The sequence below is a fragment of the Larus michahellis genome, chromosome 1 (assembly GCF_964199755.1).
Source record: "Larus michahellis chromosome 1, bLarMic1.1, whole genome shotgun sequence".
NCBI classification, from domain to species: domain Eukaryota; kingdom Metazoa; phylum Chordata; class Aves; order Charadriiformes; family Laridae; genus Larus; species Larus michahellis.
Window position 1 is genome coordinate 195,402,367 of NC_133896.1, and position 18,620 is coordinate 195,420,986.

Below are 18,620 nucleotides of genomic sequence, written 5' to 3' on the forward strand. Positions count from 1 at the left end.
TTAGGTGTGTGGACATGATCCTGGACATGAGTGTGTGTATACACACGCTTCCAGGACTGAAATGTACGCCGTAGGAAAAAGTCCTTAGAATCATGAGGAGTAGGTGTTAGTATTGATAAAACATTTATTTTAACACATAAACAGAAATTACAAACCAACTTTTCATTACCATAGGGAACAAATTGGCTCTGTTCGCGTAAGAAAGGGCCAAATACTCTTGATTTCAGTATCAGTTCAAAGTTTTGGATTTATTTATCATTTATAGCATACTGTATAACAATAATAATACATGAAAGAAAGAAAATAAAAAGCCAAAATGAAAAGGAAGTAAACTCCCATGGGAAAGCTGCCTGGATTCTCTACACAAAAAGAAGGTGCAGTGACTCTATTCTATCTAGAAAGCAACAAAAAGAAAATGGCTTTGAGTCAACGTTCTTCTTAACAGACACACTTGAGGCCCAATAAAGCTGAAAAGCAGAGGCTGCCAATAGCTGGAAAGAAATATATATTCTCAAACAAAATTATGACCTGATATATAAGATAAAGTTACATCATAAGGATACTTGGCCTTCTCAACAGGTGATTTTTTCCATGCTATGTCAGTTTAGCAATATTTAATCTGACTTCTTTTCAGAACTACTTCTTCATAAAAATAATTTTATTTATACTGAATAGCATTTTAAATTGGCTTAAACCAGACGCATATTGAAAATTTTAAAATTTTGAGGCATGCAAAGAGAAGTATAATGTAATGGCATTCTTTCTGGCCTTGAGAAAAAAACCAAAAGGCCTTGCTTTCAGATATTTCATTGGTCAGTTATTAATTTTATTACAGTTAAAATTAGTATTAAATAACTTAATCCAGATTTCCCTTAGGTGCCTGAGTCTCACTGTAGATGAGTCCCATCTGCCACGTTAGGTGTGTTAATTCCAAGTGTGGCCCAGCAACATCACCATTTGGTATGTGTTCAATCCAGAGGGACATAAACTGTGCAGCTGGCCAAGTTTCTGATACCAGAGTTCACCTGATGCCTAGAATGCTGCACCTGGGAATTCTCAGAAGAAATGTACTCCTGACAGCTCTGAGAAGCTCAGCACCTGTTTCATGCATAAACCAGATTAGGTGTTCATCCAGTCCCAAGCTTGTTACCTTAAGACCTCAATTCCAGAGGCATGTTCAGAGCATACGCAGTATATCAATCTCTCTGTAAAGGAGAATGAAGTGTCCGTCTTTCTGACGCTAGTGGTTGTACAATGTTTACTGTGATTACCAAAGATGCAGATGATGGGCATTTAAGTCCACTCTTTGCTTGAGTGATTAAAGATATTGTTCCTGCTTTCTCAAGGAATCCCCTCCCCACAGCTTTAGGATATTCAGAAAAATGCATCTTTGTAGTATAAGACAGCGTGAGGGAAGAATGAAGGATATTTGAGCTAGTTTCGATAGCTCCATTTAAATTGGGTCATTCATCATGGATAAGAACACGTTCTTCAAACTAGATAAAAGAAAAGAACATGGAAGTGAGGAAAAACTCCAGAGGAAAGACAGATAAAATGCCTTTTCACAGATTGTCTTTTGAGAGAAAGGACTGGTGCCCCCTCAGTTTTGTTACAAGGGCTCGACCTTCAAAGGAATTTCCAGGCAGTGATTCTGCTACGGAGAAAGGTGGGAAAAGTTATGACTAACAACATTGCTGTTTTCAACAGTTTCAACAATGTGGCATATATGATTTCCCAAACAGCATGTTGGCATTCATGAAACATCTGTAGGTGCTTAGCTCTGCCTAATTTGGGCATGACAGTATGTTTCCTCTAGTAAAATGAACATGCCAAAGCACTTGTTCTGACCCTCTGGCAAGCTGGCATAGCATGGTGTGCATCCAGGCTAGTAAACTCACCACCTTCTAAAATAGACAAACCTTGTGCCGGATGCCAGTTAGGTGGCAGAGACCCAGGCACAGAATTTACCTTTGAGCTTTGAAGTTACATACACACCTCTCCAGAAGGTCGCACACACCCTCATCTGCCCCAAACAGTGGATAACTTCAGACTCAGAGATGATCTCACATTGAGCTCACTGTGTCTTACCATGCTGTCTCTGGACGCTTATATTCCCAAACCTCCTACTGCTTTGAGTTTTTGTTACTTGTATCCATATCAGACAGCCTTCCATGCTTTGTCAGGCTTGTCTTCTTGGCTGGGGCTAGCAAAACTGTTAGCCAGCAGAGGCTCCACAATGCACTCATCCCATGTCTGGTTCTGGGACTCAGCAATACACAAAATAAAATTGTTATTGAGGCCCAGACTTCCCTGCTCTCATGGTTTAACCCCAGCCGGCAACTAAACACCCCACAGCTGCTCACTCACTCACCCCCTCCCCAGCAGGATGGGGGGAAAGAGAATTGGAAGTGTAAAAGTGAGAAAACTCGTGGGTTGAGATAAGAACAGTTTAATTAAAATAATAATAATATTATAACAATAAATAATAATAATAAATTGTAATTGAAAGGAAAAAAACCAAAAAGAGACAGAGATAAAACCCAAGAAAAACAAGCAATGCAAATGAAAACCAATTGCTCACCACCAATTGACCAATGCCCAGCCAGTCCCCGAGCAGTGTCCCCCTGGCCAGCTTTCCCCGAAGTTTATATGCTGAACATGACGGCATATGGTATGGAATATCCCTTTCGTCAGCTGAGGTCAGTTGTCCTGCCTGTGTCTCCTCCCAGTTTTTTGTGCACCCCCAGCCTACTTGCTGGCGGAGTGGTATGAGGAGCAAAAAAGGCCTTGACTCTCTGTAAGCACTGCTCAGCAATAACTAAAACATCCCTGAATTATCAACACTGTTTGCAGCAGAAATCCAAAACATAGCCCTTACTAGCTACTATGAAGAAAATTAACCCTACCCCAGCCAAAACCAGCACATCTGCCAAGGTCAATAGCATCAAGGAGGGTCCAAGTCTGCTACACATTACCTCTTAGGAGAAGGGAGGTCTAAGACCTGAAAGACCCATTGGCAAGATTACATTGTGCTATGAGTGGGATGACGAGCAATGGATGAAGAACTTCCCCATACAGAGGGCCACCTTTGAAACTCTCCATGGAGAACTGGCCCTGGATATCCAGCCTGAGATCATCACAATCCATCAGCCTATCCCAACGGAGAAAAAGATTGTCATTCTTCCTTCTTTAGAGCCTCACTACCCCAACTCTTGCCAAATACTGGGTAACCAAATTAGTTTCAGAAAGCTTCTGACATGCAAGAAGGTGTATGAGGTTGCTAAGGCTATCTGCTACATCATCTACACATGACTACTATGCAGCAGCAACACTTGATATTTACTTTGGCATTTATTTTGGCATAAGTAGTAGGATAAAGATGCAATGAACAAGTAACTCAAATTAGGTGTTCTGAAAGACAGTATCATGAGAAAAGTAGTATGTGAGAGTCAAAAGGCTTAAAGCAACTGAGGTTTCAGAATGGCAATTTGGTCATACTGAGACACCAGGCAGGCCAGACAGGCCTGGCAAAAATCAAAAGAGATGATCCTGGACTGCCAGTATGCTATAGCAAAAGTTGAATAAAGTCTATGATACCAAATAATCAACCGGTCAGTGACTCTCTGACAAATCACCTCACTGATTTATTCATCTTCCTTGTCTACTGGAAGAGCAAACTGTATTTCACAGACAATGCTGTATCATGCAGCTGTTTCTCCTTTGTGGGAACTTGTAGTGAACAAGCTCCACATACAGCATATCAAACTATATACTTAATCTGATAGAATTCATTTTAGAGTGATCCTCATGAACACGTTACAGAAAAGACCCTCTGCCTTTTCTTGTCACAATATATAGCACCCTTCATGCTGACAAAGATAGCTACGTTTGTTCTGCACCATCTTACAGTTCTGTGAAGAATTTAGAAGTGTCCACCTTGCTTTTCCCAACTTCAGTTCACTAAGACAAGGTGAAAATGGAAGGCTAACAAATCCCAACACAGCCAAAAGGTTTTCTTTTGCTGCAGATTATTGCCAAATGTGCAAATCCATTACATTACATTCTCACACAAATATTGTTATCAGAGCTGCTCAGAAACATGATAACAATTTCCATTGTTCAAATTTAATCAAGTTCTATAAATGTGACATTTCTAAAAGAATAATTAAGCCAAATATCGTGGAAAGAATCTTAGTTTTTCTGAATAAATACACAACTATGTATGTGAAATCTTAAATCATTGACTTTTTCAAAAACTTAGGGAAGGAGGGATGTTTCACCCTATGAAAAATATTAAAAACAAGTACCAGCAGACCTGTCAAACCTCTCACACTCAGTTTAACATTTATCTTCTGGCTCTGCCATGGTCCCTTCAGTTTGTTTTTTGGCAGCTTCACTACTCCAGAGCCCCACATGTCAGATATCACATGTCACCCTGATGTGGGATTTCCTGACTACTGATCAGCCAAAATGGCTACTGGGCTGGTAGAATGGCAGCAAAGCCAGGAGCACGATCCCACTGCATGGCCCAGCAAATCCAGAAGCATGATCCCACTATATGGCCCTCTGCATTATCAGCCCTTCCCCGCGGCACTCCCAGCACACATCCATAGATCGCACCTACTCCAAATGCAGGGGTACATCCCTCCTGTGATGTTACATGCACAGCAAGGAACTGGTGCTGCTGTCAGTCACCCCCACTTGCAGGCACACATCCATCATACAGGCAGACAGCAATGTGACAAACTAATCTTCTGCATCTGAAGTCTTGAGACTTGAGAGAGATGTTTTAAATGTTTTAGATGCTGATTTCATAGCAAGCAATGCCAAAGGAATGAGTGTCACTACTAGTCTCAGGATGAATACTAATTTCTCATCTGTTCAGGTTTCCTTTTCTTGTCACAAGGTGGAGCTAGCTATCTTAGGCTTATAGTCAATATAGCAGGAAAAAGAACGACTCCTTTCTTACACCAGAAGCACTACCAAGCTCCCCTGGCTGCCTTCCCTCGGCTTTGATATATATTGATGCTCCCTCACAGTTATGTGGTCAGAGTAATTAACCATTTGTATAGATTTACCATGAGCCTCATAGCTCCCTTTTACTTTAGCATGCATGAATTTTACAAAAAGGACACTATTAAAGAGCAGAATAAAAGAATGTTAACAAAGTACTGACCGTGTATTATGTTTTATTCATCCATAGCAAGATGAAATAAGTTCTTATAACTGGCAAGTAAAGAGCAAAAGTCCCTGGACTGGGTGTCAAGCTATGAAATGTTATATCAAAGACCTTGCCCATCCTTTAGATTACAAACCATTACTATTGTAACCCATTCCTTCAAAATGCAGCTGAGAAGATTACATGACTGGAATTAACCCTTGTTCTACAGAACTAAGAAATGTCCCTTATATCTGTCCCTGATCTTCTTTAAGTAGACACTTAAATAACCAGTGTATAAAATGCAATCAAAAAGGTGGAAATAAAGTTTAAATAGCAATTAAATACAATTTTAGAGATATATGGATTAAAAAACGTATTAGGGTTTGTGGTTTTTTTTGTCATTGCTTCATCAGGTTATATAGTTTTATAATAACCATGGATCTGCCAAATGAGCCTACTTCACCAGTATTAAATACAATGGATTATTTTAATATTAACTTAATAGTTTATATCACATCTTTTAAATCTCTAAAATTTAGAAGCCTCTGACAAAATTTTCACTTCTGGCAACATCTTAAGAGATTTCTTCCTAGCTGATTTTTAACCATCTACCTTAGCAGTACAGCCCTGACCTCTAGTGGGTTGAGTGAAACAGTCATTGCAGGCAGGATAACATGCTAACTTGGATTCATACATAATTTAATTTAAAGCTGTAAAATGTAGAAGTTCCAGCAAAGCCATATAATCAGCCAAGGACTAGCTATTTTATTAAACAAATGAAAATTAATTACAGGCCAACAACAGTACTATGTTCCTCTTACACCAACATCCATCTGATTGATGAGGTGTTCATGAGACTTGGGAGTCTCATGAATGCTCATTCCTGTTGGGAGCTCTGTATTAAGTAAATACCATTATTAGTCTCTTAGCTATCTGCATAGTTTGTTTGACTTATCTTTTTTTTTGTTAACTTACCTTTTGCCCAAGAGATATCTATCATTGGATTCAGAAAAACAAATAAGTCAGGTTAGGGATAAGTACATTGCATTTTTTTTATAACCTAAGAATACCTGATTGCTGCAAAGACTTATGAACCCCTATTACATTCAGTGAAAACTTAACACCTCCATGATACACTTCAGACTTCAAAGATTAAGGATCTTAGGTCTCCTGTTATTTTTGTCTCACAGTGAAAATTAAACCCAGAGCTCTGAAAAGATTGCTGCAATGATTTTCCAATGAAATATGGGAGGCTACCATATGAAGACTACAGAAAATATGCAAGACATAACATTAAATTTATCTGTCTTCATCCAGAAGGCCAAAGAAAGACTCAAAGTGATGGGAATGAGGGCTGTCTCTTTCAAATTCCTGACACAGGGTAAATGATATATGGACAGTCTTAACAGGATAGCTATAGTTACTCTGCTATGCTCCTCCGTATATATCTTACAGTCTCTACCACAAAAGTGCTAATGAAAGCACTCATACAGTTGATTCTCTTAGTCACATTATGTACCTACATTAATGTAAATAATGTTGTTCTGATTTACCATGAACTAAGCAAAAGGGAATAAGACCAAAGTAGACAGACAGAACATAACATAACAGGCTATCATTATTGGAATAAAAAATAATAAAAAAGTAAAATGGAGATACCTCTTCCAAAGAGTCACAAATGTGCCGCACTTTCATAGCATCTGTATATGTTTGAAATGCACGTATACAGATATGTCTTCCAGACTGAGTACTGCAAAAGAAGACCAAAAAATCTGTTGCTTATGAAGTCTGGAAAACTTAGGCAAAGTAGCTCATCCAAAAATGAATTATGTAGAAATAGTACATTTATTTGCTTATTTATTACAGAAGCGTCTCAATAGAAGATATATTTTTTAATCTTTGAAGGAGCAGAAAACATCCTTTTCTATCATTATTATAGATCAATTAACTCAATATCCATATTAACTTTGTTCATAATGGAAGTATGTATATGTTTTTTGCCAAATAATGAATAATTTGACAAACATTTTTAGGAATTCTTGAGGCTGTCCTAAATTTTGTTATGTTGAGATTCTTGCATTCAGACATAATTGCCTTAATTAGAGGGCCCCATTTTATTGTTCCAGCATGGTTTGCCATGGCAACCTCACTGCTATGATCCGTCATGCTGTACCAACTGGTACTGGACAAATTTTCTCCCCTAAAATACTTAAAACGTACGAGATGGCTTAAAGGTAATCCTCCCTTCATATGCTAGCGTGCTACAGTCCATTACATAAGCTTGGCATCATAGACTCAAATTTTCAGTTGCATCTATATCACCCTAAGTTCTCCTTGAAGTGCCCTAAGTGCCAGACTCCTCCAACCACAGTTTCCCCAGCTTTTGGAAAGAGAATGACAGCTATCCCAACTCCAAACACAAGCAAGTGATTGACCTAGCATCATGCCAGAATCCTGCAACAACATCAGTTATTAAAAGCATGCTTTGGCATTCTCATAACAGTTTCTTATGTAAGCATAAGGCTGGAAAAAGGCCAGCCAGAGCGACCTTTCTGTGTAAAGTATAACCTGGACTGCATAGCCTCCTCTGGCCCTAGCTAACCCTGACTGCCTGCCTCCAGATCATCAGGGAGCTGATCTACTCTGACCATTCTCCATCTCCCCAGTTCTCACTTCCTTCTCTTGCCATTTCTCAAAGAAACAGAAAAACTGCATCCAAAAATCACTCCTAGTAACCTCAGCCTCTGGTTTACACTCTGTGGCCCATGATATTTCAGATTTACATTTGGTCTGCTATTAAATCTTCTTGCTTTATTTGCTATCCTGAGGAGGATGTTAGCTCCTAAATTCAGCCTCTAATCTCCACATTTCTGTGTACAGAAATCCCAGCAAGTCTTCACCCACTTCATCTCCTATTGACCAGTTTGTGCTGTGCCCAGTAGGAGCTGTCAAGTTCAAGCAAGGGGGAAGCAATGAATAAGGGATGGCAATTAGACATTCTAGGCCAGGTTACCCACCCTGCTCCTCCTGTGTGCCCGTGAGATGCTGGTTTGGAGTTAGGCAGTCTTCTATATAGGACTGGGAAGTGAAGTGTTAGAGGTGCAAATAAATTCAGGTTAGAGCAAGATGGAGATGTTGAAGGGTTGAAATGGTCTGTGGAACAAAGGTTGTCTCCAGGTGTCCCATATATCTGCATCACGAATGCCCTCTTAACCCTCTTAAGGATGAACCTTGCAATGTAGGCAAGGTAGTCTAGCTTTAGGTAGCCTCACTGCAACTGCCATCAGAAGAGAAAATTCGAAATAACACATGTGGTTGAAACTGAGTAGCTTATATATCATAAATAGTTTGCAATGATAAATCAATTTCTTTAGCCATCCAACCAGAAACCCAACAAAGATGCCTAAATCACTGAGCGTAAGTCAGAACATTCTGAAAATTAAGGCTTTTTTTAAGGTGTCTCTGGCCTAGTATTCCAATACTGATGCATGACAGCTCTTGCAGACTCATTTTGAGATGGAGGCACCTAATTTTAGATGTCTACATGTGTTAATGCTCCCATAGTCAGAGGAGATCATCAGTGCAGACAAGAAGTCCAAGAGAGTGACCTGGTTGACCAGCCAGAGGCTAACTAAAGACTCCGTTAGGTAACCTCTCCAGCTGAAGAATACAGATCTCCCTCAGGTTGTGTGTCATATTTGCCAATGTCGAAGATACCCCAAGGGCATCACAAAAGGAACTAGATACTTACCTTTAAACAGCTGAAGCTTATCCAAGATAGAGAAGAAGCTTATCCTGATTTAGAGTTTGCTGAATTGATTTCTAGGCTTTACTGAGTATAATGAACACCTATGCTCCCAGCTCGCTTATAGTTACTTTATGTGTATTAATTATGTACTGAATTCTACCCCAAGCCACTTCAGAACATTTACTCCATAGTATTTCATGTTTTCTTGACCTCTACTGCCTGAAAATAAATGAAGGGTTTTCTCTGTAACTTTCTGTATGTGTTTTCACGAAGGAAAATTAAATGTTCAGACAACAAATTGACCATAAAATTGAATAAGAATGTTGTTCATCTCTATTTGCCAACTGTAAAATTCTATTTAAACAGTCACATGAAAAATATCTGCCTACAAAAGAATGGTGGCTGTACTTCACAAGGTGTGTATGACCTTAAAAATAAACAGAAGCTGTGGGTCTTCATCATGTCTGCAAATCATTTAAGTCCTAAATACAGATGTACACACCCAGGGTAGGAAATGTTAGCCACAGGGATTTATAACTGCCCACACAGAAAGTCAATGACATAACTGAGTTAGAATTCAGGAGTTCATGGCTCTTTGCCCTAAGTTTCATTCACATGCCCACAGTCTGTCTGACTTGAACAAAGAGCTTCCTACTTGTAGCATGCTGTCATTTCTTTTTTCATCTGCACTCAAATGAGAGGGACCATACTTGAATCACTGTCTCAGCCTGAACATATAAATCTGACTCAGATTCATATGCCTGCGTGCCGTTTAATTTTGAAACAGCACAGGAAAATGAAAAACAGCTTTGCAATTTTTATAGAGACGAGTGTACCACTATGGTTACAGAACTCTGGTACTCTGTTCCCATGAATGCATCGAACACACTCATGCAAATCTGTTTATAGACAGATAGATATTATGAATGAAGATTTGTTAACTGTTAAAGAATAATCCAGTTTTGGTAGATTAACAATAATACTGATTTCTCACCTACATAGAAATGTTTAAAGCTTAAAAAAAAACCCCACAGTCCCATCCATTTCTGGTTTGTATTTTAAATCTAATAGGTATCACAGATTCAGAGTTAGTCTTTGACTGATCTTATTATAGACAACTGTTCCTTGTAACCTATGTGGTTTATAAGCCAGAACACCAAGAGGCATAGCAGGCTTCACAGCAGCCGCTGTTAATCTTTTATGCAAAACCCATTTGCTCATCAGATACTTCAAGACCTGAAGAGTCCAACCTCCTGTCCCAAGCAAGATCAGCTATGGGGGCACACCAGGCTGCTCAGCGTTTTGCCCAGTCAGAACAACAGGTAGGTAAGAAAGGAAACTGTCAGTATTACAGAACAAAACCAATTTTGCTGACCCAAAGCAGAAAAGTCGTATCACACTACAACTGAATGGGATGAGGAAAGGATGAACCTTAAATGGAAATCAGTTTAAATATGAGAACTCAAACTCATTGATCAACAAAACTGTATTATCTTTACAGATTGATCGAAAGTCAAGTGGAGATCCATGTAAGCGACAGATGTCCACTGCAGAGCCCTTAATGTAATAAAGCAAATTGGCCTATAGAAGCATGGGGTATGCAGAGCCTAATCTGTTCATCTGCTACAGCAGATAAGGTTCTTGATACAAACAGAAGAAAATCATGTTTCTTACTGAGGTCTGAAAGGGGCATGCTGCTATCAAGAAAAGGAGCTTGGGAGACTAAGTTATGGACAGACAACAACTCTCAAGTTGGATGACTACAGCCTGGGAGCAACTGACAAGACTGTAGAAGTTGCATTTGCTGGGGCCCATCTACAGAGGACCCCAGAGAACTCAAGGCTGGATTTAGAGACTGCTTTAACATGGGGTTTTAAGAGTAAATAAGAATCAAATGGAAGGAATAAATAGCCTGTTTCCATAGGGAAGCGGCAAGGCTCCACAGGAACCTGTAATGGACTTGGGCTGTTCAAAACATTAAGAAACCATCTGGGTAAGTGAATGAACAACAAGGTGGCAAAATTCTACAACATCAAACTGTTCGGAGTAGTAAAGATCAACTCACGTCTGAAAGTGACTAAGCAGTAAAATGGCAGGTGAAATTCAACATAAATAAAGGTCAACTTAAACTCAAACTCACAGAGTCTGAATCTGAAGGAGAATCCTACCCTGACTTTTCAGAAGTTGAAGGTGCCACACATGAAAATTCTAGAAAGCCTGCTCTTTAAATTCACCCATTGTCCTGCATTTATCTCACTAATTTGAACTTACACCTTGTTAGTGCTAAGAGCAGTATAGAAAATGGTGGGATCTTGCAGACGTGATAGTACAGAAAAGTTAATGCTAAAAGGGCTTGTGGAAAAGGCAATGTAGAATGCCTGTTTTCCCCAAGGCTTTCCCTTCATAGTGCAAATACAGTAAAGCAAAGCTAGAGGCAAATCTGGGCCCACAATATCCATGCGTTTAAAGTGACACAGCCTGAAATACTGTATTGGGGCTGTTCTCAGCTGACAGGTTCCTGAGAAAAGGAATACAAAAACACATGTATGAAAAAACAGCTCAATTAAAGCACAGAAGAGATGGGGGGAAATGGCTTTAATTATTTATTGTCAGCATTCCCTGTTCTGAAGGAGAAAGCACACTCATTGTTTGGTAGCAAGAACTTTCAATTAAATTTAGTCAGTAAACTGCAAGATGGCTCATAGCATAATTTTTTGGACAGCATCTATCTTCAAATGTTCTGGATGTGTAGGAGGAATGGTAACCAAGGAGTTTTAAAAGATAGCTTTTTAAATTACACACGCTGCACAAAGAAGAAAATGAGAAGATGAACAAATTAGAAAGACAGATGGAACAAATTGTAAGTCAGTACAGATGGACTACCAACTCTGAGGACTGATTTTCCAGTTTTCTCACTGGAAAAGTCAGTAGGTTCCCAGTTCAGTTCTGTACCTCCAGCCTTGTTCCAAAACCTGGGTTCAAAATCTTCAGGCTTTTCCACATTCTAGAGAGCACAGAGAGAACACAAAGACAATTGGATTAATTGGATTAAGCTAACTGAAATCAAGTACGTATGACTTTCTGTAGGAAATCTGAGTCTAAAATTTCCAAAAGTATGAATAATTGGGGAGGGCAGGCTTCATAATGAAGCGCACTGGGGTCGTTTAAGTGGGAAAAGACTATACAGGAGTTCATATTTCAAATGATGCTCAGAATTCTTCAGAATGGAAGAGAGTGGTGAGGATGTTCACCCAGCACGACAAATGGCTAAATGACCAGGAAAGCATGTCCAGTGCTCCAGTTAACCACTGAACTCAGAAAAAACAAAAAAACCCTCTAAATTTAAAGCCTCCTATTCTGAGCAAGTATAACAAAAGCCAGAAATGTATTGCAAGATTTGTAACTCCATCACCAATCTTCCCTATCCCAAAACCATCATCACAAATCCTGCAATCTTTCTAGGAGCATAAGAACATGAATAAAATCTCCCAAGGGATTCTTGCTACATATTTTTAATAGAATTTTGAAGAAATGAATAGTTTTTATTTACACAGATGCTTTATAACTCTAGCTTTAATCATCTTGGGTGTATTATTATTGTCATAGACCCAATTTTTAGCTAGTTAGTTCCAATGACAAACTATCTGCAGTGAAAAGACTAATTTTGAGTAAAATACGTATGACTAATATATGCCAAGTCAAGAAGAAGGTAGAATGACCATAATAGACTTAGAAAAGACAACAGCAAGCGTTCAAAACACCATAATTACAATACTCTTTACCATTATAATCATTGTGTAAAAATTGGCCATATGTTCATCATTTATTCCATCTGTGTACAATAAGGAATACATATTTATTTGTTTCTGGTAAGGGGACAAAGCGGGCATAAAAAGAGTATACATTTAGAGAACATGCAAACCATCTGTGATCCTAAGACATGTAGTTCCTCTTTTGAGAAGAAAGCACATTTCCAAATCCGACACTGAGATGCCTTTGTAAACAAAGGTTCACACAGAAGTAACAGGAATATGCTGTTTCTCACCCACCACAGTATTTCGTTAGGCAAGGTAAAACCCACACACAAATAGGTAGATTATGGCCAGACTCTCCAGCTCAGATATAACCTAACTTGGAGGCAGCTCTGGAGGAAGGTTGTAGGCCCTCCAGAAGGCCAAGCATAGCACAGGTTACTTACTGTCTAGGACTGAAAAGACATTTCTGCCTTGGATACAAGGTATTTTTGGGAGTCTTCAGGCAGATCATGACTATGCATTACAACACTCTTGAGAGGCCGGATCTCCTCGTTCCAGTCTGAAATGAAATGGGGAAAAAAGGTACTCAAAACTCACATCCTGGTGGTACCAGCTAAGAATACAGCTCAAGTGTCAATCTTTAATTTTCTATAATGAATAGTTGAGAGCAAAGCAAGAATCTTTTTCACCTCTTGATAATTGTTTTATGAAAATGGTCAGGAAAATGGAAAGGACAGTTATCTATATTAACTAAGACCTTGGATAGGAGGTCTTATGAAATGTGTAGCTCTCCTGCAGCTACTCTGGTTGCCATTTCTCCACTGCGAATCCCTATGGGACTTTATGGCATTCGGCACATTGGCACAGAGCAGCTCTCAAAGGCAGCACCACATGAGCCAAGCGAAGGCTTGCTCAGATGGGCACTGAGCAGTGACACAATATGCAGTCAACTAAGGGTTGGCATTGTGGTCACCAAGCTAGACCGTGGCAACAAGAACATGTTAGTGTGTGGGTCCCTCAAAGGGGATGATGATGTTACTGTGCAGAAAGAGGCTGCCTGATTATCCCAAATAAAATATAACAGAGTTTAAAAACACAGGAACTTTCAGCACATTGCCACTCTGGTGGTGGCCCAACGCTCCACAACATTGCTCTAGGCATCAGATTAAGCTGAGATGAAATGAGACTAAATTTATGTCTGCATTTTGCCATGTTCAACTCTGACTAACTGTATTAAAATACAGAATGTTACAGACTTAGGCAGAAATAAAAAATAAAGTAAGTAATCCTTTTGAAACAAAGCCTAGCTAACAATGTAGCACTCTCACAGTCCTTCAGTTCACAGAAAAAAGTGACCAAAAATGCCTTTCATAATGACAATTATGAATGTTCTGATAACTTCTATAGTTACTGGGTAATGTGAAGCAGATGGCATACAGCACAGAACTATAGAAAAAATTAGGTTGAAAAGTAGTCCAACTGACTGCTCAAAGGTGGGCTAGCTTCAAAGTTGGATCAAATGCAGTTGCAGAACTGCTATACCATGCATGTATTTATGTGCCTGGACAAGTCCAGGAAGAACTGACACCTGTTTCTGAACCAGTATAAGAACCTGGTCATCTCATCTCTCTCTGGTGTTCAGGAACAAAGGCATTAAAGGGTAGTATTAGGTGTGGTCTTTCATGTAGGACTGGCTGCTGAATCACAGTGTATCACACTTGGCTCATTGCTATGGGCAAATAAATTGTGACTCAGCCAGAAGTGCTAGAAAGGCCTGGCAGTAACAGACAACATGTAGGGTAACTGCTGTGCCCAGGGACAGTATGTGCAAGGTATAGTGCGGATGTGCCTGGAAGAACTTGGAAATACTTAAGAATATGGATACTGGGAGCGCATCCCAACCAGGAACCCTCCTGCCAGGATGCCCATAGCAGCAATCCAACACAGCACTGCAGGCATCTCATTTGAACCCAGCAGTAATTTATTTTAGCCACGTCCTCTCCTATCCATGCTGAGGGTAGGTAAATTTAAAATATTTTTTCCCAATTCTTTTTCTTTTAGGAACACAAATCCCACTTTAAACTTTTTCCTAACATGTTGATGTTTCAATCCTTTATCACAAAGATATTTTATCAAGTAATCCTGATATTTGTTAATCTGTAACAACACATTATTTAACTTTGCTTGCAGACAGATCTGATCACTGTTAGACAAATATCCGCCAAAAGCAATACAGACATTATCTAACCTCTCTGGAAGGAGAGATCACAGTAAATTTCTTCTCATACTGCCTCCAATCCCTTTGTTGTTGACCATGTAATTAAAAGAAATTTACAATATGTACATGGACATATATATGCCAAATCTGCTCTGCAGTTCTTCTTTATCTTTTTTGTCTGATTTTACAGAAAAGTGAACATTCCAGAAAAAACCAAACCAACCAACCCCCAAAACCAGGCATTTTTGCACTTTTCAAACAGTACGCCTTTAATGCAATTTTAAAATTAGCTTTTATCACTTCAAACTGATGGGTTTTTTGCATAATTATCTGATGAATCACCTTACAGCTCAAGCAAGTTACCCAGAAGCAGCTGCTAAAACACTCACAATAATCTGTTACGCAGAAAAGAAGCTTAAATGTTCACAGTATCATCTTTAGAACAATTCCTGTATACCCCAAATGGGAATGATGAAAATACAGAGCATTATGATTGATTAAAACTTACTTTAAGGCACTGAGCTTATACTAAGCAAAGTTTCCCCATCCACGTGTCCGCCCTACCTTTCCCAACTAATCCTCTATCCTTGAATTGACGTGACACCACCCAACCTTTCCTCTCTGCTCAGAGACACCAGTTTCCACGCACAATGTGCTGCTGCCCGGGAGTCACACACCAAAAACCTTCAACTGTCCGTTATGGCACCCCTGAGACACGAGGAAACCTATTCAGATCTTCACAACGGCGTTAAATCTTTGGCCTGCAGAGGTGTCGAGGCACTTCATTACAGCTAAACCCTACGGAATTCCCGGTCTTGGATCAGGGCCCTCTCGCCGCCTCAGTCGCCTCAGCGACCAACGGCTGCTCCCGCCGCCAGCGGGGCCCGCAGGCCGCCCGCGAGGGGGCGGGGCTTAGGGGCTCGCCCCCCCCCGTCTCTATGGCGACGCCGCGAGCCGCTTCCCGCCCTCAAACCTAACCCACCTCGTCGCCATGGCGACCTGCCCCCGCCCCTTCCGGCGGCCACTCGGAAGCGGCGGGGCGGAAGCGGCCGGGGGCGCCGCGGTGGGCTGAGGCGGGGGCGGATGAGCGGGCGGCGGGGGCGGCTGTGCGGGGCGCAGGGCCCCGCGGGAGGCCGGCAGGTAACGGCGATCGGCCTCACGGGACTCCCTCGCCCGCGCCGGGGAGGGAGAGGTTGGTCGGGTAGCCCGCCGGGCCGGGCTGGGCTGGGCTGGGCCGGGCCGGGTGGGGTGGGCCGTGGGAGCTGGGGGCCTGGCCTGCGCCCTTCGGCCCGGCCGCAGCGCGGCCTTGCGGTTTGGCCCGGCCTGGCCCTTTCCGGCTGGCAGCTGCGGTCGGTGGCTCCGTGCGGTCGCTCTCCGCCCTGGCAGGTAGGCCCCTGTCCGCGGAGAGGGCGGCAGCCCGGAGGTGCGGTTGCCCCAGCTGCTCGCCTGGCGGTGCTCGGCGGGGCGGTTATGGCAGGGCCTGGACGGATCGGACTCCACGTCCCTCGCGGGGTTTGCACCTGCGCCTCCCTCGCTAGGCCCTCCCTCGGCCTCCCACTTCTAGGACCTGGCTTCAGTGTGGGCGGGGAGGCTGCTCGGAAAGCAGCTGGCCTGTAGGAAGGCACGGATGGACGCCCCCCTGGGCCATCCTGTGCAGGCTCCTTTTCGCCCACCACCTCGCCATCTGCCAGAAGCCAGCAGGTTTCAGCCTTGCGGGGAGCTATGAGTCATTGTCTGTGGGTTTTTTTGCTATTGAAATTGTTTCCACGCTGAAACAGCTGAGTAAGGTTTGGGGAGGTGTGAGGTAGCAGGCGTATGTCATCTGAGATCTAGGAAGGTGTTTGCCAAAGCCGTGGCTGATGGGGAATGTAGCTGCAACAGAAATGTTTCCACAAATTAAAATTACGTTTGGTGGAATTTCTTAAGTGAACGTTTCAAGTATAGTGAGGTACTGTGGTGTTCAAATGTGAAAGCAAGATTTACTTGAATTTTCGCATCTCACTGCGAATGATACTAAAGATTTAAGGACTGGAGGTTTTGAGCTAGTGAGTTTTTTTTCATACAGCTATCTAGTTGAGTTTAAAAATGAAATGGCATAGGGACATAGTATCAGAGGGCAAGGACATCTAAGGAACATGCTAGTGCTGTGCAAATTTTATTCACTTCGTAATTGACAGCCTGATGTGAGTCAGTATTAAACTAACATCTCAAAATAGTGCTAGAAGGCACTGCTACTGGAATTGTTGTCAATGGTATAATACCTTCATAAAAGCAAAACAAAAAACCTAATTGGGTATACTAAATGTTTTGGCTCCTTGTCATTAGATATTCTAGCCTTCTGTGCATCTGTGGATGTGATGTTTGGGCTGTCTAGGTAGACTGCTGCAACAGATAAGAGTATTTGGCTACGTAATTGTAATGATATGCTTGTTGTTACTTTACTGTTTAATATAACTAATGTAAAATGATTGTGCAAAGTAGTAGTAGTCATTAGTATAGGAACTTCTGACGCCTCTGGCTCCATTACACTGAATGGAACTTTTTTGTTACTACTTTTGGAGGAAAGGATACTTCAGTACAATTAACCACTGAAAATGTTGTGTTTAAGTAAAATGCTGATTTAGTTTCTTAGTGATATTTTTTGCTCCTAGATTACTTTTTTTTTTTTTCAGTACCCCAAGTGTGACCATAAAATATGATTCTTTGCCTGCTGCACCAAACTTCTTAAGTACTTTTTTTGCCATTTGGTCACCTGGCTTCAACTACAATGGTAAGTTATGATTCAGGTAATCTATTTTCAGGTCTTTTCACTCTAGTCTGTTAGCTGCCTGGCTGATGAGGAGAATGCCATTAATGTTTCTAATTTTCCTTAAAAAACCCTGATACTGCTTGTGACTTCTGAGTTATGATATTTCTTTTTTTAGGGATGTCTTCATTCATAGCTTGTAAATACTTCTAAACAAATACTTGCTGTCTAGTGCATCACAAGAATTACCATATAAAGCTAGTGGCATGTTTTTAGTCATGACTGGTGTTAGACAGTTGAGTACAAAGTATAAATCCTGCTTCCATATAGTATTCTAGCCACAGGTGATGATATTGCCATGGATTTTTACCTGTTGTCAGTCAGTGAACTGAATGTCTGAAATCGTGCAGTTATCCACTAAACCTATGCAGAAAACATGAATATTTGACATATTCATATAAACACCTAAACGCTTTAAGATTTTAATGTTCTGCAGTGGCAGGTTCTAATGTCACATCAAGTGCTTTTCTTTTGATAACAGGTAAGAAATTTTGTTTTAGAGACACTGTAGGTGAATGGTAAAAAGCCTCATTATTTTTGCTGTATATTTCTTCACTGTTACTGTAGTATGCTTTTCTCCCCTGAATTGTGTTCTAATGTATGAAATAGCTGGTACTGCTATGTATTGGACATGGCTCATATGCCATCTGTTCCTTGAGGTTCAAGTAAAGTTATTTGCTTTCATGAACCGTTGATAGCAATGGGTTAAACTGAGGAAACAACACAAATAAATAAATGTGTATATATACGTATATATATACACACATATATGGGAAGGTGTACCTATTACAAGTGTTTCGAAGCTTTACTGAAGTGGAAGATTCTCCAAAACACTTCTTTCTTTTTTGAATAGTGTAACCTAGACTTTCTACTTGTCATCTCTAATTGCTTTGATTAGTATTTGTTATTACTTCTATTAGGTGTAATTTGTG

General features: G+C 40.7%; 1 protein-coding gene and 1 long non-coding RNA gene across 28 annotated transcripts in view; one reads left to right on the forward strand and one right to left on the reverse strand.

The window, feature by feature from the left end:
* Positions 1 to 227: 227 nt before the first annotated feature.
* LOC141737938 (uncharacterized) lies at positions 228 to 15,761 on the reverse strand. Its single transcript, XR_012585280.1, has 5 exons — positions 15,447 to 15,761; positions 13,108 to 13,223; positions 11,862 to 11,913; positions 6,821 to 6,911; positions 228 to 1,496 (listed from the first exon to the last, which is right to left on the reverse strand). It is a non-coding gene; the product is annotated as an uncharacterized LOC141737938 (long non-coding RNA).
* A 145-nt stretch (positions 15,762 to 15,906) lies between these two features.
* SUPT20H (SPT20 homolog, SAGA complex component) overlaps positions 15,907 to 18,620 on the forward strand; it is a 35,605-nt gene continuing 32,891 nt past the window's right edge. For 24 of the 27 annotated variants that reach the window (XM_074567138.1, XM_074567198.1, XM_074567223.1 and 21 more), the window contains exons 1-2: positions 15,907 to 16,022; positions 17,555 to 17,652. In XM_074567138.1, the coding sequence (XP_074423239.1) occupies positions 17,650 to 17,652 (3 nt within the window). In that variant the 5' untranslated portion in view covers positions 15,907 to 16,022; positions 17,555 to 17,649. Of the gene's footprint in view, positions 16,023 to 16,164; positions 16,269 to 17,535; positions 17,653 to 18,620 lie in introns of those variants that run through there. The other 3 variants (XM_074567179.1, XM_074567146.1, XM_074567155.1) reach the window with 3 other exon arrangements.